This window comes from Rosa rugosa, chromosome 1 (assembly GCF_958449725.1).
Source record: "Rosa rugosa chromosome 1, drRosRugo1.1, whole genome shotgun sequence".
In the NCBI taxonomy this organism is placed as follows: Eukaryota; Viridiplantae; Streptophyta; class Magnoliopsida; order Rosales; family Rosaceae; genus Rosa; species Rosa rugosa.
The window spans coordinates 69,589,774-69,615,623 of record NC_084820.1 but is presented as its reverse complement, the minus strand read 5'-3'; the positions used below and the strand labels follow the sequence as shown (position 1 = coordinate 69,615,623).

Below are 25,850 nucleotides of genomic sequence, written 5' to 3'. Positions count from 1 at the left end.
TCATGTTAGTCCCTCTTCTTTTAATTTCATCAAGATTGCCCATGTACTTCTAATTTTAATCAGCCGTGTCCAATTTTCGAAACTCCATCCAAATATTCCGTTAAGTGATGACGTGGCAAGAGACAGAATAGCTAAATTCCTGTAATACCCCTGGTCAACGTTTCCCTCTTGATTTCTCTACCACTTTGTTTACATCTCCATTTCTCTATCTTTTTCTCTCTTTCTCCTCTGATCCCAAACCCAGAAAATATAATTTCCACAAGAAAACACAAACAGTCCTTGGGTAGCACAAAATCTCATCTGGTTTACCTGAAAAAAACCTCAAACTCCGATTTGGTTAGTCAATTCTACCCAATTCCTCATATGGGTTCTTCTAATTTCTTCACAAAAGCCTCAAATTTGATTTGGGTATCAAATTCTACCTCATTTATCATCTGGGCTCTGCTCATTTTGGTGATTTCGAGCTAAAGCTCTCAGCTTTACCAATGGGAGACACATCCCTCGGCCTCGATGACTCACAGGCCGTACGACTCATCGGAAAGATCATGATGATCGCTGGGTCTGAGTTTGAGCATAGAAGCATCTAGATCAGCTAAGCTGCTAGCAACAAACCCTCTATATTGAAATTTTCACATGAATCGTTTCGGCCAATTGTGCCAGTTTCCAGGTCACTTCTTGAAGACGGTTGGAGTTGTCGGCGGTGAGTGGGCCAATTCTGGTCAAGCGATGATGGTTTCGATGGCTGGACTTAAATTCTGATCAAGCGATGATGGTTCGATGTGCTAAAGCACGATCACCCACATCGAGAGTAGGGTACGTAGAAGTCGAAGATATGGACCTGGGTTAGGCCAAGGATGATCGGAACAAGACGCTGATAGTCACAGCAGTGAAGATTGCCTTTGTGTCATTGAAGCACAAATCTCAAGATGTGCGAAATTTTGAAGAGTGCAAGAGATGGGGTAGCCAAAGAAGAACCATACTCCCCCACCCATGGCCCAATCTCCGACCCGACATGAACAACTTCGAGAAGATTGAAATTAATCTGGCGTGGGTGAGAATTGGGGAGAGAGAGAGAGAAAGATGAATTGCAGAGAGTTCTCAGGAATCGCAGCCTAACCATTTCGAAACTTCTCAGAAATCTCGAATGGGCCGATTCACGCCTTCACTATTGCTCCGATCGACTTGCTCTTCTTGCAATGTGAAGGAGACAAAACCGGCGTCGTTTTAGTCATCTGAGGAATTTGGGGTTTGGGGTCAATGTGGTCAACAAAGACGGAGGAGGAAGAAATAGTGAGGCATGGGTCAGATGAAATGCAAATTGTCCATTATAGCCCTTCTTGTGGGCCCGCCGAAACTGCCACGTCATCACTTAACAGAATATTTGGATGGAGTTTCGAAAATTGGACACGGCTGATTAAAATTAGAAGTACAGGGGCAATTTTGATGAAATTAAAAGAAGAGGGACTAACATGAAGATTGACCTAAAGTTGGAGTAGGTAAACTGAAATTAATCCTTATTTTTTCAAGTTCTAGTTTATTTAGTTTAATTTTGTTGCAGATTGCATGTCGTTGTGTGCAGCGAGGTGCAGAGTAGAACCACATAGGAAGATATGCAATAGATTGTGTATGAAGTGCTGTAGCGGACTTGAGGGTGCAAATGTGTTCCGCCAGGAGAATATGGCGCCAACATGGATAAGTGTGGCAAGTGCTACAATGATATGGAGTATCACGACCATAAGTGCCCTTGATTAATATCAATATATTAAGCATCTCATTTTACTACTGATTAGTTAAGAATATGTCGTCGATTGATCCTTAATAAAAGTATACATATTATAAAACTTGAGAATGTGTATCAAATGAGCAACATCTTATTAGATGACTAAGAGTCCTTTAATTGTTGTGAAGTGTAATTTAACTAAGTAATAATAGTGTTCCACTACTATATGAGAAATTCTTAGGTAGGAACTGCCCTACAATGTGTATCAAATGAGCAACATCTTATTATATGACTAAGAGTCCTTTAATTGTTGTTAAGTGTCATTTAACTAAGTAATAATAGAATTCCACTACTGTATGAGAAATTCTTAGGTAGGGACTGCCCTACCACACAACCCAATAAAAATTAAGAAATTTTTTTGTATCTCAGGAAATTGTCTTTCTTTTAATAACGCAATATATCTAAAACACTCTCCTGTAAAGTTCTGATTGGGCAGCCCTACCGCCACGTGGTATGGCTGCCCTACATAAGAATCTCTCCTACTGTATTAGGTATTTGCGGTTTTGGTTGCTAAATGTAATCCTTAACTTTTTGCTTCAAAACACTAGATTATTGATTACAGAAGGATATGTCTTCTTGTCCACACTTTTGCAAGATATTAGTCCTTGACTTTAAGTTTTACAACCATTTTTTTCATCGTATTTACAGAGAAACCAATACGCATGGTAACATATTTGCTAAATTAAATTAGGCCAAACTTATTTTCAAAACTATATTTGGTGTAATCATTTCTCCTCATGTAACAAGGATAAAACTTTTTGATAAAGTCTCGTATAAGATCCCAAGGGAATCCTCTTTGTAATTTTCTATAAAAAAGAGGACATGTCTTCTTTGAAAATTCACTAATTACATGTTGAAAGAAAATGCTAACAAATTCAAGTCTCATAATTCTCACGTACTATATCCTCATTTTTATTTTTAAATGACTTAGTATCTGAATAACATACTTCTAAAATAAATAATGTATGATTAATCGATACAGATGTCACGTCATTCGAGACTCAAATTTAGTGTGGTAAACTGAGATCTATGGAGCTCAGAACAGTAGAGGTAGAGAAAGCCACTCTCTCTCCCCAAAATGTAGGAGCAAAAGCCTCTCTTCAATCTCAACTTTCTTCCTAAATTTCCTATTTTTTGACTAAGCAAAAAACCTCTCCCCACAAGATTAATTCCCAATCAGATCCCGGGCCTTGACCCTAAAAACCACCCGACCCAGGCCCGGCCCACTACTTCTTTCCCTTTTCAGAAAAAAAAGAGCGCAAACGGAAAGTAGTTGTTGAACGCCGGCGGAGGCAAAGAGTCTCAGAGAAATGGGAGGGAGAGAGGTAGAAGAAAGCAGCAGAAGCCGGAAAGTAGTGAACTTGAGCGTCAGAAGAAAATGGCTGAAGACGAAAGAGAAATGGCTCGTCGTCGTCGGCGTCGTTCTTCACGCCGTTTACATGCTCAGCATCTTCGACATCTACTTCAAGTCCCCCATTGTTCACGGCATGGATCTCGTCTCCCCTCGCTTCCCCGCCCCCGCCAAACGCCTCGTCTTACTCGTCGGTACGTCGTCGTTTCTCACCTCTCTTCTTCTTCTTCTCAGTCAATTTTTTGAGTTGCGGATTTTGACGAGAGGTTTTTTTTTTTCGGAATTTCAAAGCTGACGGTCTCCGAGCGGACAAGTTCTTCGAGTCCGACGCCGCCGGAAAGTTCAGAGCGCCGTTTCTGAGGAGCGTGATCAAGGAGCGAGGCCGGTGGGGAGTCTCTCATGCTCGGCCGCCGACTGAGTCGAGGCCTGGACACGTGGCGATTATAGCTGGCTTCTATGAGGATCCGAGTGCTGTTACGAAAGGTATGACCTAGTTTTTATCTCAGTGTTTTTGATAGAGATAACAATGGCGGTGTTGATGTGATGTAGGAGTTGTTTTGTAGGGTGGAAAGCTAATCCTGTTGAATTCGATTCGGTGTTTAACCGGAGCCGGCATACATTTTCGTATGGGAGTCCGGATATAGTTCCGATTTTCTGTGCTGCATTGCCTCACACTACTTGGAACAGTTATCCTCATGATTTCGAAGACTTTGCTACTGGTTTGATTTCGTAACTTTTGAGCTCATTGTGTTTACCTTTCGAGTTATTTGAATTTGCAACCGAGTTCATTTAATAGTAAAAGTTACATTTTTGTTAATTACTTATCATTCTGTCTTCGAACACTGGTAATGTTGAAAGTAAATACTGAAGTGATGATGTAGGTGTGATAGTCAGTGTAGAAATGATAGGAGTTTACATATACAGGCACAAGATTCTTGCTTCGTACAGTGCTTTATTGATTTAGATGTGTTGATGCAGATGCCTCCTTTCTGGATGAGTGGTCGTTTGATCAATTTCAGAGCCTAATGAATAGGTCCAAAGAGGACCCAAAGTTGAAGGAGTTACTTTTACAGGATAATCTTGTTGTGTTTTTGCACCTACTTGGTTGTGATTCAAATGGTCATGCACATCGGCCCTTTTCGTCCATCTATCTCAATAATGTTGCGGTTGTTGACAGTATTGCTGAAAGGGTTTATAATCTTCTTGAAGATTACTACAAGGACAATCGTACAGCATACATATTTACTGCTGATCATGGAATGCATGATAAAGGTTGGAAGCTTTTGATTAACAAGTGTATTGCTTCATTGTTCACCCCGAGCTATTATTATTTTGATTCTGCATTACTTATATAATAAACTTCTCTATATCCAGAAAAGAATTATTCTTTGTGCTGGTTTTCCCCTCATAGCTATTCTTATGTGTTATAATTTTCTGCATAGGTAGCCACGGAGATGGACATCCTTCAAACACTGATACTCCCCTTGTTGTTTGGGGAGCAGGTGTTAAACATCCAAAGCCTATTTCCAGTAGCAGCCATGGAGATGGACATTCTGATTGTGGTACTCGTTTTGTTGATGACCATATGCATGACACGCCAACGCCTAAAGAATGGGGCCTTCATGGCATTGAAAGGGTGGATGTCAATCAAGCTGATATCACACCTCTCATGGTTGTACAATTTTTTTGTCCCCTATTTTTGTTGTCCATTTGAACTAACTTCTAGTTTTATCACTCTTATTTGCTGATTCACTTTTCTTGCAGTCAACACTTCTTGGATTGCCATGTCCTGTAAACTCTGTTGGGAGTTTACCCCTTGATTACATAGACATGAAAAAGGTTAGTCAACCTATTCGAAGGACTTTTCTATTTGTTGTAAACGGTTAAAATCTTTGCCAACATTGTTCTTGTATTTGTATCACTTATCAAGAAAGAAAAAGAGAAGTAAAAATACATATCTTCAATTCCATTGTCCTACTGGTAGAGCAGTGTCCAACTATTTTTTCTTCCCATCTTCTTGTGATTTGGGCTATGTAATTCTGTTGATTAGTTAGACTTGTCCAACTAGATTATAATTGGGTAGAATACTGGTAGATTATTATTATTTTTGTTTCATGATCCAGACAGATGAAGTTGAAGCTGTTCTAGCCAATACAAAGCAAGTTCTCAATCAATTTGTTCGGAAATCACGTATCCTTTTTTTTTTTTTTTTATATCTTTATTTAGATGATTGATGTGGGTTGCAACTAGGCCTTGTTTACTATATCTGATTCCACTGGGGATCTTTGGAAGGAGAGGAGGTGGTACTGAATTTTTATTGATGTTGATTTTCTTGACAAAATTAGAAACCAAGGAGGCAACTTCATTATATTTTAAGCCTTTCAAACCATTGGGCCATTATTCATCCCTCTTGGATCAGATTGAGGATCATATATCTAATGGAGATTATGAAGCTGCAAGGAAACTATCTGAAAATCTCCGAGACTTGGCACTGCAAGGACTTCATTATTTTCAAACTTATGATTGGCTGATGCTCATGACTGTAATTATTCTTGGGTATATTGGTTGGATGACCTATATTGTTCTCCATGTGTTGCAATCTTACACGTCATTGGTAGGGGATATATTGACAAAGGAGCAAGCAGATCACCGGACAGATAATACCAAAAAAGTAATGTTTGTGTAAGCTTGATCTTGTGTAACAAGTAATTGTGTTATTAATTGAAGAAGTTCACAGAAAAACAGGGATACATTTTCCTTCAAAAAAAAAAAAAAAAGTTGGAAAGATTTTATGAATATACCAAACTTGAAGGTCTATAAATTTTAAATTTTCTAACTATAAAATTTAACTAAAATATCTCATTATTTTTGGCAGGTACAACTTTGTGGATGCTTGTTTCTGGGACTACTTAGCATTATACTGTTCATCGAGCAGTCTCCTCCTCTTTACCATGCATATACAACAATGACAGTATTTTTGTGGACACAAATATCTAGTGAATATCGGTTCATAAAAGCATTATGGAAACAGTTACATGGAAGAGAAATAAATTATTTCACAAAAGTTGTAGCCGCTTGTGCTGTCTCAGTATTCATACTTGAATATCTGGTATTGAAGTGAAACTTATTAATCATACTGCTGCAAGCCCTGGTAAAGTGGTATTTTAGAATTCTGAACCATAAGTTGGTAATTTCTGCAGGTGAATAGCTTCACCGAGAGGAAGCTCTACACATGGTGTTTTCTGACTGTGGGGGTCATAGCCTTTCTTTATCTTTTCAAGTCAATTCCATGGAGATCTGGGATTCCATTCTTTGTTTGTGGTGCATGCTGGTTCTTATCTGTATTTACTTTGATGCCAGCGGAAATTCCGGATAATAATAATCTAGTGTAAGTGGGCTCTTGTTGAATGTTTGTTCAGTGTGTGTGCTTGTGACAGTTGAGTTTTCAAATAGTTGCAGACTTATTAACTGACAAAGAATTAAAGTTGTTAGCACAATCTTGAATTCAAACAATGCCTTTCTCACATCAGCTTATAGGCAAAATGAACTAATTTCAAGAACTTAAATCAGCTATGGTATGCTTTATTAGGTTTGTGTAAAATAAGAATTGAATCTGATTGCCATATAACTACTCAATAAGATTTTGAGCTTGTTAAGATAAATGGACAACTTTACTGTATTAACTATCTTGAGTTTGATGCCGATTAGTAGCATTTGGGTTGGCCATGACAATTATATCTGTGTTTGTGAAATATCATGTCTGCAGAATTTGGAGTGGGGTTATGATTATTTTGATCGGAGCAGCTGGGAGGTTTCTAGATCAGCATACTGAAGAAAACAAGTTTTGGCTCGCTATCTGTAATAGTGATGCAAAGAAATCCAAGTTCCCCATGCTCTTTCAATTACAGGTGCTTCACTTGTCTCAGCCCTCTGTTGGTATGAATTTAATGTTTAATGTAACACAACTGATCCAAAGATTTTTTTTTTTTTTTCTGTTTTTTTCTCTCTTGGATATAATTAGGCTCTTTTGGTTGGATTATCATCTGTGATGGTGTCAATATCAACATCTCATAGAACAGAGAACCAAGAACTGCATGTCTGGCACCAGATTATAACTTGGTCCATTGCTGGTATGCTCTTAGAGTAGCATTTTAGTGTTTCAGGTTATAGTTTTGGCCGTTACTATACATCCAACATCTAACTTTTGTTCTTTTCTCCTTTTCATTCCTTTTAAGCTCCTAAAAAGTCACGTAATACTTTTTGCTCTACAATTTTTTTTTCCAAATTTAGTTTATTATAATTATTTTATAATTTATTATATTTATTTTATCAATTCTGTGTGGTTGGTATACTAATTGATATATTTCAATGCCCGAGTAACAGTAGAAGTGAATTCGACATATTGTACTTATCTATTATTTTGTCTTCTCATAGGTCCCTCGATGGTACTTCCGTTATTTTCAGCAAATGGTCTCTTGTCCCGGCTTACGTCCATATTTCTTGGCTTTGCGCCCACATTTCTTCTATTATCTATCGGGTACAGGCGATTTATGTGTTACCTCTCATCTTTGTGTTCAACAGCTTTGTGATATGCATGATATTAGGATGGATTTGTTTTTATGTTTTGGTTAATTCTCAAAACTTATGCAGATATGAAGCTGTCTTCTATGGTGCTTTTGCTCTTGTACTCATGGCTTGGATACTATTTGAAAACACACTTATTTACTCAAGTAAGGTGAAAAGGTTGTCAAGTTCCTTTAACAATATGGAGGATAATGCCATAGTTGATGGTAGATACTTGCAGCTGTCTGACATCAGAATTCCTTTAACCTTTGTAAGTGCTTTGGTTTCTTAAATTATATCTTCATGAATTTTGATTTTTTTTTTTCTAGTTGCTTTTCCAAATGAAGTTTTAGAGACCCATACCTGTATTAGTGATCGCTGTGACGTTGCTTCTTATGAATTAAGTCTGATAAGATCTTGTGAAAATGGCAATGTATATTGAGAAAACTGTGAATTGGAAAAATAAGGCTTGTTGCCACCTCTCATATGTTTAGCATGGTTTTCTGTATTAATTTGTGCAAATAAATTTAGCAAGTACTGATAGTCTTGTTGGAGGAATCATATCAAACAATTCAAACTCATTACGCTGATGATTGACCTCAAAGGTTTGATAAAAAGTATCTGACTGTTGTATAAGTGGAATTCATTTACGTTGCCTAGTGGTTTTCATATTTTTACTGGTCATGACTCGTGATTTGATAAGTATGTCGTTAATGGAGTTTGTGTCTTTAGATGGTCTTGTTTAATGTTGCCTTCTTCGGAACGGGAAATTTTGCAAGTATCGCAAGTTTCGAAATCTCATCAGTCTATCGGTTCATTACTGTTTTCAGCGTAAGTGAAGGTTGAATTTTTGTTGAATCAAGTTATTTGCAAAGATGCGCTATTTAGCTGATATTGTTTTCTCTTATTGCAGCCTTTTCTTATGGCAGCGTTACTTATCTTCAAGCTATTCATTCCATTTCTGCTTGTCATGTAAGTACAATCACAATTTTGTGTGTGATAGGTGTTTATGACTCTGGTTATAGCATTGAGCCATAAGAAAATGTGAGCAAGTTATCAAATGGTTATAGCTTGTACTTCTGTTTTCTCCTGGCTTGAGCTGCCCTGTTAATTTATGGTTTAATGTTACAAGTTACTGTGTGAGAATGCTGAATTGGTTTTCTATGAATGAAAACTTTTAACTTATTTTGGTGGATTGAAATGCAGATGCGTATTCAGTGCAATAACAAAGCTGAACCGACTTCCACGATTGGGATGCTATTTTCTTGTTATATTGTTTTCAGACGTTATGACTATGCATTTCTTCTTCCTGGTAGGGTTACTATATTCTTCAAATAAAATTATGCTGTCTCATTGGTCTTCAGTTCCTTATACATGAAATGTCATTTGCATTTTTGTATCTTAATGATAGGAGAATTTCCTGATGAAGTAATGTTTAAACAGATAAAGATGCTAGTTTCTTAGTTATAAATCTGTGGGCCAGACACTGCATTTCGATACATACTCAATGTAGATGAAGGCTCTGTTATCTTACAAACTTCGCTGACTTTTGATCGGTGACAGGTCCAGAATACAGGAAGTTGGATGGAAATTGGTAACAGCATCAGCCATTTTGGAATCATGAGTGCTCAAGTTGTCTTTGTTCTGTTGCTTTTCGCACTCACAAACGTATACACGAAGGATATCTGTATTGGTTCTGTGGAGCGGTCTTCTCGGAAAGCAATTTAAAGCATGTTAAATTAGGATATTGCGCTCATCAGTTTTCCTTAAAGCTGAGCTTTATGTTCAAAGGCCACCTGCTACAGCTCCAACAGCAGCTTCTCATTTCTTCTGATAATTGGTCTTTGCTTTCCTGTCTGCGAGATTCAGAGCAAGGGGATTTTCCAAGTGCTCCCCAAAGGTTGTACAAAATGGATGGCAATCTTCAATACGAGTTGATTAATTAATTTAACCAGTTATATTCTTTACAGATCATTGATGGATCTGTTATTAAATTTAATTTATGGTCAGGAAAATGTAGTTTAAGAACCAAAACCACCTGGAATTTTTAAATGTTTTAAGACAATCAAATTGGTTTTTGAAGAAGTACTTGCCAGGTGCTTCATCAGAAAGTGCTTATATAAGAAGTCTTCGGTATTTGAGTAAAAAAAGGTTGTTTTGTGACAAAAGTCGTTCTAGTGAAAATAACAAATGTGATGGTCTGAGACGTTAACTTATTAGAGAAAGAGAGACGGACAGGGAAAGCGATACGGACAGGGAAAGCATCTTGTATCTAGCTAAGGGAATAAGGGATGCTTTCATGAAATTTCGTGGTTTCAGACACAGAACAATAAAGACTAGTTGCTGTTGACTTGCTTGACGAAGACGAAGACTTCCTATGCTTCGTACATTTCAGTAGGTTTCATGGGGGTCGCTGATTTAGGCAAATGATTTAACTATCTAACTATACATATGACCATTCTGCTGTCACTCTTAAGCATATGCCAGAAAGCTTTAAGATGACCGTAAAAAACCGGTACGTGATTGTCCATTGATGCTATTTTTGTTTTTGTTTTTTTTTTTTTTCAAGCTGGTTTTTGTGATTGTTCACCATATCTGAGTCCATTGTGCTTCGATTTTCGTGTCATTTTCAAGTAGTGTCCACCGGTGCTTTGCTGGGTTCTGTTATTTTGTTTTCACTTCCCATATTGATTCTATGTTTGACTTATGTTCTTGATGATGGTAGGTTTAGCAGCGGCTTAGAATCGGGGAATCTTGTGGTGAACTCTGATCCAGTACACCAGGCATGGTGTGCGATTGAGCAACAAAGACAGATTAATCCAAATGCAGAGCCATCCTTGTACAATGAAATCCAACCAGAAAATCCAATCGTCATAGCTTTTGGCACTCCACCTGGCTCACTTCAGGGACAAGAAGGCTTGGTTTCATCAAAAGATTTTGCTCACTTTGAATTTTTGTGCAACAAAAGCAATCCAGTTTTCTGCATCAATGAAGCAGCAATCAAACTATTTCAGTCACATTATAGTGATCTCCTCGTTCTGAAAAATAAGGTTGGTTGTAGGAAGCTAACAACTAAAGTAGTTATCTTAGTTAGTTTCACTAGTATTTTTAAAAATTAAAGATTCGACATAACTTGCTTGCCTCTTATCATTTTGACGTGGAAGTAACCCTTTACAATGTTTCAGCTGGTAGAGAATAGCAAGGGCAAAACCCCACCATTAATAATCATCACTGGACAATCTCTGGGAGGTAGTATAGCTACACTGTTCACCTTATGGTTGCTAGAAGGCCTCAACTTGTCGAAAGCCAAACGCCCATTTTGCATTACTTTCGGTTCTCCCCTTGTTGGCGATGAACACCTTCGAAAATGTGTGTTAGAATTCTCAACTTGGAAATATTGCTTCTTGCATATAGTCTCCAACCAAGATCATACTCCTAAAATCTTTATGTCCCAAAATACAACTGGTGCTTATAAGCCATTTGGTACATTCTTATTATGCTCGGCTTCGGGTTGTGCTTGCTCTGAGGACCCGGATTTCGTTTTGGAACAATTTGTGACAACCAATTCTCACAGTGCTCAAACTCAAGATCCTAATTTGGGGTTCCCCTATGGACAAATTTTGGAGGATCTCAAGCGCAAGGCATTATGTAATGTTTTCAAGTCCATTGGAGGGGAAAGAGATCCACTTGAAGCTAGCATAATCACACAACTCCTAGCAATTGGAGCAGTCTCACCGGTAGCCAAGTTTCAGTACAAATTGATGATAACAAATGATTTCACAGAAATTTACAGAAAATATCAGCTTGTCTATTTCTATATTTGGTTTGGAGTGTTAAAAAAGAAAAGATCAAACTAAACTATGATAAGAGTATGATATCTATTTCTATACTTGCTCTTCAACATCTGACTAAAATGTTATCATTGCAACAGCAGTCCTGTATGGATATCGACAATCTGGTTGGGAAGATGAAAAGACATGAAACAAAGTTATTAATTCAGAAGATGAAGAATTGGGATTCTGACAACAAGTTTAATGATGTTAAAATTCACATGGCCTACTTGGAGTGGTACAAGAAGGAGTCCAAAGATAAAGGTTATGGATACTATGACATGTACAGAAAGAAGGAGAAGCCAGCTGACGTTAAGGTTAACGAGTATAAGAAGAAACTCATGAATTACTGGGAGGACTCTGTCACAGAAATAGAGGACAGGCCAAAGTTAGAAGAAGGAGCTTACTTGCGGCTTCGTTGGCTTTATGGAGGCACAACCTACAGGAGGATGGTTGAACCACTTCACATTGCAGACTACTATAAGGATGGTGGGGAAAATTACCAAACCGAGGATGGGAAAAGGCCCAAACATTTTACTCTGTTGGAGAAATTGCATCAGGAGAAGCAGGAGCAAGAAGAGAAGAAGAAGGAGCAAGAAAAGAAGAAGCAGGAAACACAGAAACAAGAAGAAAAACCAGAATCTGGCCCAAGCAAATCCAAAAGAAAGAACGTGGGTTCTATTTTGAATGATGATTCTTGTTTTTGGGCACGTGTTGAGGAAGCTCTCATCTTGTTGAAGAATGGAGGACTAACTACTGATGACAAAGGGAAGTTGAAAGAGTTTGAGGACTATGTGTGGATTGCTCTCAAGAATTATGCAGTGTCACCTGAGATTTTCTTGAAGAACAGCAGTTTTATGAAATGGTGGAATGAGTATAAAGGAATTGTTGACAGCTCTTCATCGCTCTCGCACTTTATGAAAAATGGCGGTCCCAAAGAGTACGAGGAAGGGAAGTTTACCTAGTTTGTGATCCAAGTAAGGTTTATGCCTTTGAAAATTGTGTGTAATTTGGTGTGTTTTTCCTTCTGTTTTTGTATTGCTCTCTGTGTTCAGTTTCCAGTCTTTGGAATTGGTGGTTCAATAAATTTGTTGTAATAGACCCTGTCAATTCCTGACCCTAGCTTGTGGGAAAAGATTGGTTTCTTGCTGTGTATTGGTTTGTGTGGTATGGGTAGCTCCCGAGGAGTATTATTATAAACAGCACCATCAACTACACCTTGATTAATCTGCAAGTCACCACCACCATTATGAATGTCCACATGCTGGAGACCTTTCGGAGGCAGTCTTGCATTTACCCAAGATCGTCTAATTAAGTTTTTATTTCTGATTATACTGGAAAACAACTTTTGTCAAACAAATTGTTTGTCGGGGAGGTTTCTTACGACATTTATTATAATTATATTAGAAAACAACTTTAGGTGAGGTCATGACAACAGTCTTCTAAATTTTTTATTTTAATTATGGAGTCGTTGACTGAAAGTACTAAAATTATCTCATTTATTCCGATAACAGTTTTTTATTCTCATCAATCCAATTCAGAATATAATAACAAATCTACCCTCATCTTAACTAAATAACTACATCAAATTGCCTCTCTCTCTCTCTCTCTCTCTCTCTCTCTCTCTCTCTCTCTCTCTCTCTCTCTCTCTCTCTCTCTCTCTCTCTCTCTCTCTCTCTCTCTCTCTGCGGCAGCCATGGAAGACGAGAAATCAACCGTTGATCTGTTCGATGTTGGGGTCAGCGTAGGCTTCACACTCTGCCCCTACCACATCAGATCCCTTGCCTCCGATCTCGCTCACCGTCGGATTGTGGACTTCTCGCTTGTCTGCGCCTTCGCCCTCAACCTCCGTGTGCGTCTGGTGGCTGCTGCGGTGACTGTTTTGGTCTTCTAGATCTTTAAGCTTGGGGTTTCTGGATTTAGTTTAAAGAGAAAGCTTTTGGTCAATTGATGTGGTTTAATTGTTGTTAGTAGTATTAATCTGCTGATCTCTCTGTAATCGGCCCGAAATGTCAAACCCGTCCCAGTTATGAAAAGGAGCAGCAGAACAAAACCTTCGCAGATACTTGCAGGGCCGGTCCTGACATTTTGGAGGCCTGAGGCGAACATTCATATTATTTTTTCCCCTATAATAAAGTGTAGTAGCAATGAAAAAAAGGGAACAAAAAAATTTATATTGTATTCTTAAATTAGAAAGGACATTGGTAGAAATGGAAAAAAAAAAAGTGTTTAATACCAAAAGAAACCAGAAAAAGAGAGAGAGAGAGAAAGGGAGAGATAGAGTATAAAATGATACTATTTTGTAGCAATGAGAAAAAGAAGGTGCTTAATACAAAAGAAACCAGAAAAAGAAAAAGAACGAAAAAAAGAAAGGAGAACAGAACATAAAATGTAGCAGTTTTGCCTCGAACTTGGGTGGCTTTCAAAACCACACTAATGTGTACCGTTGCTCTAGAGTAGCAGCTTGTTGTTGTGGTGGCAAAGAATATATATAAATGCTTACTGAACTACAAATATACATAAAAAATAAAAGCTGTCGGAGGCTCGCCGGAGACCGGTGGCCTGAGGCAGCGGCCTCAGGCAGCAGCCCTCAGGGCCAGCTCTGGATACTTGATTCTGGGTGTTTCGCCTGAGGACTCTCAAGAGGAAGCTCAAGCAGCTGGAAAGCCTCCTTGGTGGTCTCCAACAATTCTCAAACTCGAAGGTGAAGAATCACTTTGTGACTCTCTCTCTCTGCCTATGACTCTCAGTCTCTGTGTCTCTCTTAAAAAGTCAAGCTAGAAACTCTTGATTGCAATCAAGTGGAGCTGGAACAATACCCAACTGGACCCCACATTGTGTTTCTTTCTAGGGGTGGGTTCGGTTCCGACCCAAAACCGAAAACCGAACCGAAATTAAAATCGGTGCGGTTTTTTTATTTTCAGAAGGTGGCGCCGAAAACCGAACCGAACCGAACGGTTCGGGTCGGTTCGGCCCAGTTTCGGTTTTTTTTTTTTTTTTTTTTTTTTTTTTTTTACTTTTTACGTTTTTTTTTTAATCAAATATACTTCATACTTCTTTGGTATTGTAACTCGAGAAGTTTTTGTTTCTTCAAACCTGTAATAAAAATTTATCACAACGTGTTTACAAGTTTACTAATGCATGCTTTGTACTTCAATAGACAATAATCTATAATTCCATACTCCATATAATTCAATTCATATAATCTAATAGTCCATCAAGTTCTAGCATCAAGTCATCAACATATGAAATGGTCAAAAAATATAGAGTCCAAAGTTTATAACAGTCCATAATTACATCAACGCTAAGTCACTAACCTTACAAATTAAAAATGTGTAAGTTCACTAAAATATTAAACATTACAAAAAGAATGAACCAACATCTACATATGAAGGAGAGCAATAGCATGATCTCAAGCTCGGAAAGATGAAGTCTTCGACTTTGGAGGTAACATTCCGCTCCGACTACTCCCCACTGCAGCTCCACATGGCATCTTAAACATCTCTACATTAACATAAGAGAATAATAAAAAGAACAACATTAGAATTAAAATACATACAATCATATATAACATAAATATTACAACTTCATTTAACCCAAAAAACCTTAACTAAGAAAATAGAAACTATTACCTCTTTCCGCTTCTTCACACAACTCCATCTCCTCAACAGTAGGCATATGATGTAGATACACATTTTCACTCCTAAGCCAATTTTGTGTACATATCAATGCCTCCACAATTCTAGGACTTAGGGAGCTACGGTATGGATCAATAATCCTCCCACTCGTGCTAAAGGAAGATTCCGAAGCTATGGTCGACACCGGAATAGCTAGAATATCCCTTGCAATGCGTGCCAATATAGGATATTTACAAACTCCATTCACCCTCCACTAATTCAACAAGTCAAAGCCTTCACCATCTCCTTCAATAGGATCTCCAAGATATCTATCCACATCGTTGCTTACGATCCCGGCTTTCTTTGCTCTTCTCTTTTGCTCCTTCTCTTTCAATCTCTTTTCTAACTCCGTTAGACCCTTACTTGAACTAGATATCCCCTCACTTGATACTTGAGAACTAACAACCTCACCAACACCACTTTCCCTTCCCTCTTCCTCATACACCTTGTAAAGGTCATACAAGAGATCATTCACAGTCTTTGTGTTAGCTTCCACATTTTCATCCGTATCCCCATCATCAAGAATCTCAAAATAGTCAACAACTTTCTCAAGTTTATGACGTGGATCAAGAACAATAGCAATGAACAGATAGTGATTCAACTTATCAAAGCTACCCCAATACTTGATAAACTTGTCTTGCATAGGTGATGTAATCTCAGACAAACATGGGTTCTTTTGTTCTTGCAAGAGACCAAAAATAGAGAGTATATCACCAAAAGTACTATGAACGGTAGGAGAATTAGAACAACATACCTTCAAAGTGATTTAATAAAATGGTCTCAAAAAATCCACAAATTGCTCCCCATATTGCCAATCAACACTAGCCGGTGGCCCTTCTTTTGGCTTTTCACCCTTGGCACCTTCAAGCCATGCACAAAAATTACCCGCATCTTCTTCCACCATTCTATCAAAAGCCTTTTGGAATTTCAAAGCCCGTTCCAACATTAAGAATGTGGAATTCCACCTAGTAGGGACATCCAAAATCACAAGCCCTTTACACTCTAGTTTCACCCTTTCAACACATTTCTTAAAAAAATCAAGCCTTTGTGGGGAGGATCTAACATACCTCACCGCATTCCGAATGGCACCAATGAATATCTTCATCACACTCAACCCATCATTGACAATCAAGTTAAGAATATGGGCGACACACCTCATTTGCAAATTCTTCCCTTCTTGCAAAAGTGCATTAGGGACACCCTAATCACCTATCCTCCTACTCAACTCCTTCAATGCAACATCATTTGACGAAGCATTATCAACGGTGACTGTGAGAATCTTCTCTATACCCCATTCCAACAAACAATCCTCCAATAGCTTAGCTATAGCATCTCCCTTATGACTAGGAATCACACAAAAATTTAAAATTCTCTTATGCAACACCCAATTATCATCAATAAAATGTGCAGTGAGGACCATATAATTAATGTTTTGAATAGAAGTCCAAGTATCGGTTGTAAGAGACAACCTATATCTACTCAATTGATCCATCAATTTTTCCTTTTCCCCCAAATAAAGCTTAAGGACATCCTTTGCTATTGTCTTACGGGAAGGAACTCTCCAATAAGGAAGAGCTCTACCCAGAAAACGCCTAAACCCCTCTCCCTCCACATGAGCAAATGGTAGCTCATCTAATATAATGTACTCCACACATAACATAGATAGCTCTTCTTGAGTGCATTCTACAGTACACAACTCAGTAGTTGGTTTTTTAAAAGAGAAAATCTTTTGCTTTTTAGCCTTCATCATCTTAATATTAGGGGGATACTTTGAACACTTGTCCATATGATTATTAAGGGAGTTTGTACCATTCTTCCTAGGATCGGCATAGTAAATTTTTCCACAATAATTGCATTTACCCTTAATTCTACCATCCACCATATCCCTCTCAAAATGATTCCAAATATCTGACCTTTCTTTCCGTTTCAACGCCTCAAGGATGCTTTCCACACTTCCATCATCTTCAGGCTCGGTTGCTTGACTTCCTTGAACTTCCGGAGTTGGAGTAGAAGTAACTTCATGGGGAGGTATTGGTGTTGTAGATTCACCAACACTAATGTTGATCTGCAAAACAAAACAGAAACTGCAATAAGAAACAAAAAACAGAAACTGCAATAACAAAAAAAAAAAAAAACAGAAACTGCAAACAAAAAAAAAAACAGAAACTGCTAGGATGAACATACTGAAACCTTTCATAGCCAAACTAAATTCAAGGAAGCCTCCATCAACATACTGATTAAATTTAAATTTTCTGTTAAAAGCATAGATGTGGGACATACTAATTTGGAAAATCAAGATGCTTTAACACACAATTGAAGTTGTATAATTCATAGCAATTAAGTTTCATCTTTACCATACACTTAGAAATAAACAAGGAAATAGGTAAAGGACTGGCAGTAACAAAACAACTCACCATGATGCAGTTCAGTCATAGCAAAACAACCTAAGTTGAAGTGTTGAACTAAAACACTATACAGGAAACACATTGCAGATTCAATTTGGCATAACAGATATACATTACCCACTCTTAACTATCTATCGAAACAGAAATCACAGAAAACAAACACAAATTATGGAGTACCAAAAGATTATAGCATTAAAACCATCACAAAATCCATATCGAAGATCCAACACATAATTTCTGAGAAGCATAGTTGAGCCCTAATTTACGTCAATCCTTCAGATCAAAGGCTATGGAGCAGTGACTGGTAACAACAAAAGCTCCAAAACAATGAAAAGAAGAAAACCAAGCAACCCAAAATTGAAAATCTTGAAATTGAAGAACTGAAGAAGAAGCTCAAAAATGCTACCTGAGATGATGAAGATGCCAATTTCTTCGGGGCTGAGGCCGAAATTGTACCACATGACTTAGATTTCTCCATTTGCCTCTTCATTTTCAGCAATCTCAAGTCTAGAACTACTCGGCCAAAACAAATGCAGAGTACCTGAAACCCATATCCCAAATTTGTCAAAGAACTACTCGGCCACCACAACTTCAAGAAACAACTTCAATAAAAAAGAATCAAGAAACAAGAATCCATAAGAGACAGAGAGCAAGCTTCGGTTATCAAAGAGGTGTACCTGAAACTAAACTACTCAATTCCAAGCTTTGGTTCCGGCGAAGGTGCGCGGGAGACGACGACCAGCAAAACGATCCACACACATCAAAAAACCCAGATCGATGGGGTTTTGCTGAAGATGAAAAGAAATCAGAGACTGAAGTGAAATTAGAGTTAGCTTAGAAGGGAATTAGTAATATGCTTACCGGAGAGAGCTTCGACTTCCGGCGAAGTAGCAAGGGAGACGACAACCAGATGTGTGCGAGGGAGATGACGAGATCGTCCAGACTCCAGATGTGTTGATTTGATTACCAGGCTGTCAACCTCAGATCGAGAGAAAGGTGAGGCTTCGCGTCTTCGAAACTGAGTAGCGACGGGGGTCGGGGCTGTTAGCCTAACAGGGGTCAGAGAGAGAGGGAGAGGGAGAGGTCGGGGGTCGGGGCTGAGTTGGAAAATGGAAACGAGTTCGGGACAGAGAGACTGAGGTCTGAGAGAGAGGGAATGAGGGATGGGTCGATACTTCGGGACTGAGAGAGTGAGAGAGGCGGATTGAGGATTTTAGGTTTTTAGGGTTTCCACATAATGCATATACAAAACGACGTCGTTTTAGGTACATTCGGTTTTCAGTTCGGTTTTTCGGTTCGGTTCGGTTTCGGTCGGGCTGAAACCGAAAACCGAACCGACTAGATTCGGTGCGGTGCGGTTTTTCGCTTTTCGGTGCGGTTTTGTTCGGTGCGGTTTTGTTCGGCTTCGGTTCGGGTATCGATGCGGTTTTTTTCGGTTTTCGGTCTCGCGAGCCCACCCCTATTTCTTTCTCTTTTTATCCCCATGTCCTCTTTTTCAATATACTCTATCAATTGACTCACTCTTTTTCCCTGCAATTCTTTTGCCTTTAGATTAGCTAGCTTTTGTTGTAATGTGGCTTGGTTAAACATTGTTGTTGGATCTTTCATTATCATGTATGTGATAACACCCATCACGTACTACTCAAATATCTACAGCGCCAAGACATTCCCAGATCAATTTTGCTTCTTCTTGTTTTTTTTTTTTTTTTTTTTTTGGCAAAATGGGGGCAGAAATCCAGAAAGAAAAAAGAAAAAGAAAAAAAAAGGTTTTATTGGGGGCAATACAGGGATATTGGAGGGCAATAGACGTCTATCGGACATAATAAATTTTTTAAATTGACGTAATTTTCTCATTTTTTTCTTTAATCAAAGTTTTATTTGTCTAATTTTACTGGGATTATTTTCTATTCCGTCGACCGAAAGTTCTATTGGGGGGGGGGTAATAAACGTCTATTGGAGAGCAATACAGGTTTATTGGCGGGGACAATAAACCTCTCCGACCCGATATGAGATCTCCGACAACCTCTTTGGAGATTTTCGGCGAGGTTTCATAAAATAAACTTCTATTGCCCCCCAATAGAGGTCTAGGGGGGCAATACATGTCTATTGAGGGAATAAACTTTCTAGCGACCTATGCGATCTCCGGCAATCTCTTTTGGAACCTCTGACGAGGTTTTCATAAAAGTCTGGTGGGCGGCAGCTGCTGACGGGATTTCATCGACCGGCGACCTGAATCCGGCTAAAGTTTGCAGGAATCCGGCTACCGGTGATTGGCTCTGGCGAAGTCTCCTATAGTTCCTAAAGTTTATATAAACCTCATGGTGAGATGAATACAATACAATTATCCAATTCTCTACAACAGGTGACACGTTAACTTATTAGAGAAAGAGATACGGACAGGGAAAGCATCTCGTATCTAGCTAAGGTCTTCTTAGGAAACTTTCATGAAATTTCTTAGTTTCAGACACAAAATAATAAAGAAAGACTTGTTGATGTTGACGTGCTTGACGAAGACGAAGACTTCCTATGCTTCGTACATTTCAGTAGGTTTCATGGGGGTCGCTGGTTTAGGCAAATGATTTAACTATATAACTATACATATGACCATTCTGCTGTCACTCCTAGGCATATGCCAGAAAGCTTGAAGATGACCATAAAAAACCGGTATGTGATTGTCAATTGATGCTATTTTTGTTTTTGTTTTTTTTTTTTTTCAAGCTGGTTTTTCAGATTGTTCACCATATCTGAGTCCATTGTGCTTCGATTTTCGTGTCATTTTCAAGTAGTGTCCACCGGTGCTTTACTGGGTTCTATTATTTTGTTTTCACTTCCCATTCTATGTTTGACTTATGTTCTTGACGGTGGTAGGTTTAACAGCGGCTTGGAATCGGGGAATCTTATGGTGAACTCTGATCCGGTACACCAGGCAAGGTGTGCGATTGAGCAACAAAGACAGATTAATCCAAATGCAGAGCCATCCTTGTACAATGAAATAATCCAACCAGAAAATCCAATCGTCATAGCTTTGGGCACTCCACCTGGCTCTCTTCAGGGACAAGAAGGCTAGGTTTCATCAGAAGATTTTGCTCACTTTGAATTTTTGTGCAACAAAAGCAATCCAATTTTCTGCATCAATGAAGCAGCAATCAAACTATTTCAGTCACATTATAGTGACCTCATTCTGAAAAATAAGGTTGGTTGTAGGAAGCTAACAACTAAAGTAGTTATCTTAGTTAGTTTCACCAGTATTTGTAAAAATTAAAGATTCGACATAACTTGCTTGCCTCTTGTTCTGCTTCATTATCATTCGACATAACCCTTTACAATGTTTCAGCTGGTAGAGAATAGCAAGGGCAAAACCCCACCATTAATAATCATCACTGGACAATCTCTGGGAGGTAGTATAGCTACACTCTTCACCTTATGGTTGCTAGAAGGCCTCAACTTGTCCAAAGCCAAACACCCCCTTTGCATTACTTTCGGTTCTCCCCTTGTTGGCGATGAACACCTTCAAAAATGTGTGTTAGAATTCTCAACTTGGAAATATTGCTTCTTGCATATAGTCTCCAACCAAGATCATACTCCTAAAATCTTTATGTCCCAAAATACAACTGGTGCTTATAAGCCATTTGGGACATTCTTATTATGCTCGACTTCTGGTTGTGCTTGCTCTGAGGACCCGGATTTCGTTTTGGAACAATTTGCGACAACCAATTCTCACAGTGCTCAAACTCAAGATCCTAATTTGGGGTTCCCCTATGGACAAATTTTGGAGGATCTCAAGCACAAGGCATTATGTAATGTTTTCAAGTCCATTGAAGGGGAAAGAGATCCACTTGAAGCTAGCATAATCACACAACTCCTAGCAATTGGAGCAGTCTCACCGGTAGCCAAGTTTCAGTACAAATTGATGATAACAAATGATTTCACAGAAATTTACAGAAAATATCAGCTTGTGTATTTCTATATTTGGTTTGGAGTGTTAAAAAAGAAAAGAGCAAACTAAACTATGATAAGAGTATGATATCTATTTATATACTTGCTCTTCAACTTCTGACTAAAATGTTATCATTGCAACAGCAGTCCTGTATGGATATCGACAATCTGGTTGGGAAGATGAAAGCACATGAAACAAAGTTATTAATTCAGAAGAAGAAGAATTCGGATTCTGACAACAAATTGAATGATGTTAAAATTCACATGGCCTACTTGGAGTGGTACAAGAAGGAGTCCAAAGATAAAGGTTATGGATACTATGACATGTACAGAAAGAAGGAGAAGCCAGCTGACGTTAAGGTTAACGAGTATAAGAAGAAACTCATGAATTACTGGGAGGACTCTGTCACAGAAATAAAGAACAAGCCTCAGTTAGACAGAGCTTACTTGCAGCTTCGTTGGCTTTATGGAGACACAACCTACCGGAGGATGGTTGAACCACTTCACATTGCAGGCTACTATAAGGATGGTGGGGACAATTACCATACCGAGGATGGGAAAAGCCCTAAACATTTTACTCTGTTGGAGAAATTGCATCAGGAGAAGCAGGAGCAAGAAGAGAAGAAGAAGCAGGAAACACAGAAACAAGAAGAAACACCAGAATCTGGCCCAAGCAAATCCAAAAGAAAGAACGTGGGTGTTTGAGCCCAAAAGTATTTTTTGGCAAGATCCTTTAGGGGTTTAGCGCAGCGGGCAGATACCTGCGGCCCAAAAAATAAGTCTACTCGGGTATGGGTTACAGCTTCTCCCATTCCATGATATATAAGGAAAACGAGTCTTTATTGGAATCAAGTAGCAGAGATTGATTAGGAAACTTCAATTTATAATCCTTCTATGGCAAGGAGCAGTCGAAACCCTAAGAGTGTGTTTGGATGAGGGAAAAAATGAAGGAATTTAATTGAAAGTGAGGATTTCATAATTCCTAATAGCCAATTCCCTCGTTTGGCATTATCAGATTGGAAATTTTAAATTTCTCTGTGGAAAAAAACTAAGGAATTCGTTATTTAAATTCCTCACTTCAATTTCCACCAAAATAGGTGTCATTTACGAATTCATTTCCGGTATTCAATTTTTATTTCCAAAACAATACTTTTTTCTATTTTATCTTTTTATTTTTTTTAAACTTTATTAATTTATTACATATTTCAAATCCTAAATAGATGCAACCAAACAATAAAAATTGTAATTAATGGAATTTTAGATTGATGGAATTAAAGATTCCATCATTTATAAATTCCTACGGATTTTATAATTTTCTCATCCAAACGCACCGTAAGTATAAATACCAGGTTTCAAGGACGAATTACACACAACTCTCCAATCAATCGAACAGATTACCAAAGCCTCTTCGGAGCAAACCTAACTGCAACCTAGTTGCAAGCCAGCGAAGCAAGGGTAATGCCCTCGCAACCCAGCGAAGCTAAAGCTACGCTTTAGCAAACCTCGTGCTTTCTCCAAACTTTCCGGTGATTGCTCTGCTTAGTCTACAATACTAAGTATCGATTCGGTGACGCAAAGAGATCACAACACAAGCCCTTACCCGTAAGGAAAGAAGTTATTTTCCGAAAGGCAGAGAAGAGAACCTTGTGACGAGGTTGGTGCTCTCCTCGTCCACATCGTTTGATTCAAGAAGTCAGGTCAAGGGACTCCCCGATCGACGACTGCACCCCACAGTGCTGGCACGCCTGCGCAATCACATCAGCAAAAGAGACAGTTTGCACCCGAGCTGGTTTGGGAGCCAAACAGTGAGTTCTATTTTGAATGATGATTCTTGCTTTTGGGCACGTGTTGAGGAAGCTCTCATCATGTTGAAGAATGGAGGACTAACTACTGATGACAAAGGGAAGTTGAAAGAGTTTGAGGACTATGTGTGGATTGCTCTCAAGAATTATGCAGTGTCACCTGAGATTTTCTTGAAGAACAACAGTTTTATGAAATGGTGGAATGAGTATAAAGGAATTGTTGAAAGCTCCTCATCGCTCTCGCACTTCATGAAAAATGGCGGTCCCAAAGAGTACGAGGAAGGGAAGTTTACCTAGTTTGTGATCCAAGTATCCAACAAATAAGGTTTATGTCATTGAAAATTGTGTGTAATTTGGTGTGTTTTGTCCTTCTGTTGTTGTATTTCTCTCTGTGTTCAGTTTCTAGTCTTTGGAATTGGTGGTTCAATAAATTTGTTGTAAAAGATCCAGTCAATTCCTGATTTCCTGACCCTAGCTTGTGGGAAAAGATTGGTTTCTTGCTGTGTATTGCTTTGTGTGGTATGGGTAGCTCCCGAGAAGTATTATTATAAACAGCACCATCAACAACACCTTGATTAATCTGCTAGTCACCACCAACATTATGAATGTCCACATGCTGGAGACCTTTGGGAGGCAGTCTTGCATTTACCGAAGATCGTCTATGTTTTTATTTCTCATTATACTGGAAAACAACTTTTGTCAAACAAATTGTTTGTCGGGGAGGTTTCTTACGACATTTATTTTAATTATATTAGAAAACAACTTTAGGTGAGGTCAAGTCTTCCAAATTTTTTGTTTTAATGGAGTTTGTGTCTTTAGATGGTCTTGTTTAATGTTGCCTTCTTCGGAACGGGAAATTTTGCAAGTATCGCAAGTTTCGAAATCTCATCAGTCTATCGGTTCATTACTGTCTTCAGCGTAAGTGAAGGTTGAATTTTCGTTGAATCAAATTATTTGCAGAGTTGTGCTACTTAGCTGATATTGTTTTCTCTCATTGCAGCCTTTTCTTATGGCAGCGGTACTCATCTTCAGGCTATTCATTCCATTTCTGCTTGTCATGCAAGTACAATCACAATTTTGTGTGTGATAGGTATTTACGACTGGTTATAGCATTGAGACATAAGAAAATGTGAGCAAGTTATCAAATGGTTATAGCTTGTACTTATATTTAGTGCAATAACAAAGCTGAACCGACTTCCACATTTGGGATGCTATTTTCTCGTTATATTGTTTTCAGACGTTATGACTATGCATTTCTTCTTCCTGGTAGGGTTACTATATTCTTCAAATAAAATTATGCTGTCTCATTGGTCTTCAGTTCCTTGTACATGAAATGTCATTTGCATTTTTGTATCTTAATGTAGCAGAATTTCCCGAATAAAGTAATGATTAAACAGATAAAGATACTAATTTCTTAGTTATAAATCTGTGGGCCAGACACAGCATTTCTATACATACTCAATGTAGATGAAGGCTCTGTTATCTTACAAACTTTGCTGACTTTTGATCGGTAACAGATCCAGAATACAGGAAGTTGGATGGAAATTGGTAACAGCATCAGCCATTTTGGAATCATGCATGAGTGCTCAAGTTGTCTTTGTTCTGTTGCTTTTCGCACTCACAAACAGTGGCGGATCCAGGATCTGAGACTTGTCTAGGCTAATTAGAACAACCACTATTTTTTTTTTAGGCATAAATCCAGACACTATCACCAAAACTCTAAAAAAATTCTCCAATCTGCAACACAAAATGCACATCTTTAAATAAAAAATAATCACAACATAATCAGAAGCCAAAGAAAGCATCAAGAAATTCCAAAGCCCAACAAAAGCTTGACTGCTTGAGTTGAAAAACCAGTCCCTGTTTGATGTTTCCGAACACCCACCAAAAATAGTGTACACAAACAAACCCAAAACCGATAGCCCCCAACTCACCAAACAAAACCAATAGTAAGAGCAGTCCCAACAATCCCAATCCTCAACTTATACACAAAAGCCCAACTCAAAATTTCATTCGCCACTGGTAGCAAACAGAATCGGCGAGCTTCTCCTTTTGCAATTTCTTTAAGAAAACCCCATTGGGAAAAATAGAGCAAGAAGAAGAACAGAGATGTATCAAAAATTCAAAACAGGAGAGATCGATAGAGTTTCATACCTTGTTTACGAGAAAGCGAAAGAAAGATTGTTGCTTTAGGCATTCCTTGGTCCGTGTCGCAGACTGAGGCTATTGGACAACAAGGGGTGAGATTTTCCACAAGAAGGGAATTTGGGTGTGGATTGCTTGAGGCATTTCGCTTTCGAAGATAAGTAGTGTGAGGCTTCATCGAAAGAAAGATTGTTTCTTTGGAGATTCCTTGGTCTGCGTCGCAGACTGAGGCTACTGGACAACAAGGGGTGAGATTTTCCACAAGAAGGGAATTTGAGTGTGGATTGCTTGAGGCATTTCGCTTTCGAAGATAAGTAGTGTGAGGCTTCATCGAAAGAAAGATTGTTTCTTTGGAGATTCC

At 38.5% G+C, this 25,850-nt stretch overlaps 4 protein-coding genes across 6 annotated transcripts; 3 read left to right on the top strand and 1 right to left on the bottom strand.

Moving 5' to 3' along the window:
* Positions 1–3,030: 3,030 nt before the first annotated feature.
* Positions 3,031–9,661, top strand: LOC133726500 (GPI ethanolamine phosphate transferase 1). The gene is made up of 18 exons (XM_062154050.1): positions 3,031–3,325; positions 3,423–3,614; positions 3,695–3,850; positions 4,110–4,403; positions 4,574–4,803; positions 4,896–4,970; positions 5,255–5,321; positions 5,477–5,802; positions 6,007–6,240; positions 6,332–6,519; positions 6,898–7,039; positions 7,153–7,261; positions 7,566–7,668; positions 7,782–7,965; positions 8,427–8,525; positions 8,608–8,666; positions 8,901–9,006; positions 9,258–9,661. The coding sequence occupies exons 1-18, from the start codon at positions 3,091–3,093 to the stop codon at positions 9,420–9,422; spliced, it is 2,964 nt and encodes a 987-aa protein (XP_062010034.1). The 5' UTR covers positions 3,031–3,090; the 3' UTR covers positions 9,423–9,661.
* Positions 9,662–9,809: 148 nt separating this feature from the next.
* On the top strand, positions 9,810–12,679 carry LOC133726501 (senescence-associated carboxylesterase 101-like). 3 transcript variants are annotated; one of them, XM_062154053.1, is made up of 4 exons: positions 9,810–10,209; positions 10,420–10,744; positions 10,880–11,431; positions 11,629–12,679. In XM_062154053.1, exons 1-4 carry the CDS (start codon positions 10,175–10,177, stop codon positions 12,487–12,489), a joined length of 1,773 nt encoding a protein of 590 aa, XP_062010037.1. In that variant the 5' UTR covers positions 9,810–10,174; the 3' UTR covers positions 12,490–12,679. The 3 variants fall into 3 exon arrangements, with proteins under 3 accessions (XP_062010037.1, XP_062010036.1, XP_062010038.1); XM_062154052.1 differs by having other exon boundaries at positions 11,626–12,679; XM_062154054.1 differs by lacking the exon at positions 10,880–11,431 and having other exon boundaries at positions 11,626–12,679.
* A 2,736-nt stretch (positions 12,680–15,415) lies between these two features.
* Positions 15,416–16,360, bottom strand: LOC133734151 (zinc finger BED domain-containing protein RICESLEEPER 2-like). The gene is made up of 2 exons (XM_062161785.1): positions 16,014–16,360; positions 15,416–15,923 (listed from the first exon to the last, which is right to left on the bottom strand). Exons 1-2 carry the CDS (start codon positions 16,358–16,360, stop codon positions 15,416–15,418), a joined length of 855 nt encoding a protein of 284 aa, XP_062017769.1.
* A 4,567-nt stretch (positions 16,361–20,927) lies between these two features.
* Positions 20,928–23,979, top strand: LOC133734131 (senescence-associated carboxylesterase 101-like). Its single transcript, XM_062161771.1, has 3 exons — positions 20,928–21,492; positions 21,687–22,239; positions 23,349–23,979. Exons 1-3 carry the CDS (start codon positions 20,932–20,934, stop codon positions 23,639–23,641), a joined length of 1,407 nt encoding a protein of 468 aa, XP_062017755.1. The 5' UTR covers positions 20,928–20,931; the 3' UTR covers positions 23,642–23,979.
* Positions 23,980–25,850: the final 1,871 nt, after the last annotated feature.

Coding starts and splice junctions, on each gene's coding strand:
- LOC133726500 (XM_062154050.1), top strand. CDS start 3,091: ATGGGAGGGAGAGAGGTAGAAGAAAGCAGCAGAAGCCGGAAAGTAGTG. Junction 4,971..5,254: donor ATTACATAGACATGAAAAAG/GTTAGTCAACCT, acceptor TTCATGATCCAG/ACAGATGAAGTTGAAGCTGT. Junction 8,667..8,900: donor ATTCCATTTCTGCTTGTCAT/GTAAGTACAATC, acceptor ATTGAAATGCAG/ATGCGTATTCAGTGCAATAA.
- LOC133726501 (XM_062154052.1), top strand. CDS start 10,175: ATGCCAGAAAGCTTTAAGATGACCGTAAAAAACCG. Junction 10,210..10,419: donor AAGATGACCGTAAAAAACCG/GTACGTGATTGT, acceptor TGATGATGGTAG/GTTTAGCAGCGGCTTAGAAT. Junction 10,745..10,879: donor TCCTCGTTCTGAAAAATAAG/GTTGGTTGTAGG, acceptor ACAATGTTTCAG/CTGGTAGAGAATAGCAAGGG.
- LOC133734151 (XM_062161785.1), bottom strand. CDS start 16,360: ATGAGGTGTGTCGCCCATATTCTTAACTTGATTGTCAATGATGGGTTG. Junction 15,924..16,013: donor CCACCGGCTAGTGTTGATTG/GCAATATGGGGA, acceptor TACCGTTCATAG/TACTTTTGGTGATATACTCT.
- LOC133734131 (XM_062161771.1), top strand. CDS start 20,932: ATGTTTCAGCTGGTAGAGAATAGCAAGGGCAAAACCCCACCATTAATA. Junction 21,493..21,686: donor CAATTGGAGCAGTCTCACCG/GTAGCCAAGTTT, acceptor TCATTGCAACAG/CAGTCCTGTATGGATATCGA. Junction 22,240..23,348: donor ATCCAAAAGAAAGAACGTGG/GTGTTTGAGCCC, acceptor GGAGCCAAACAG/TGAGTTCTATTTTGAATGAT.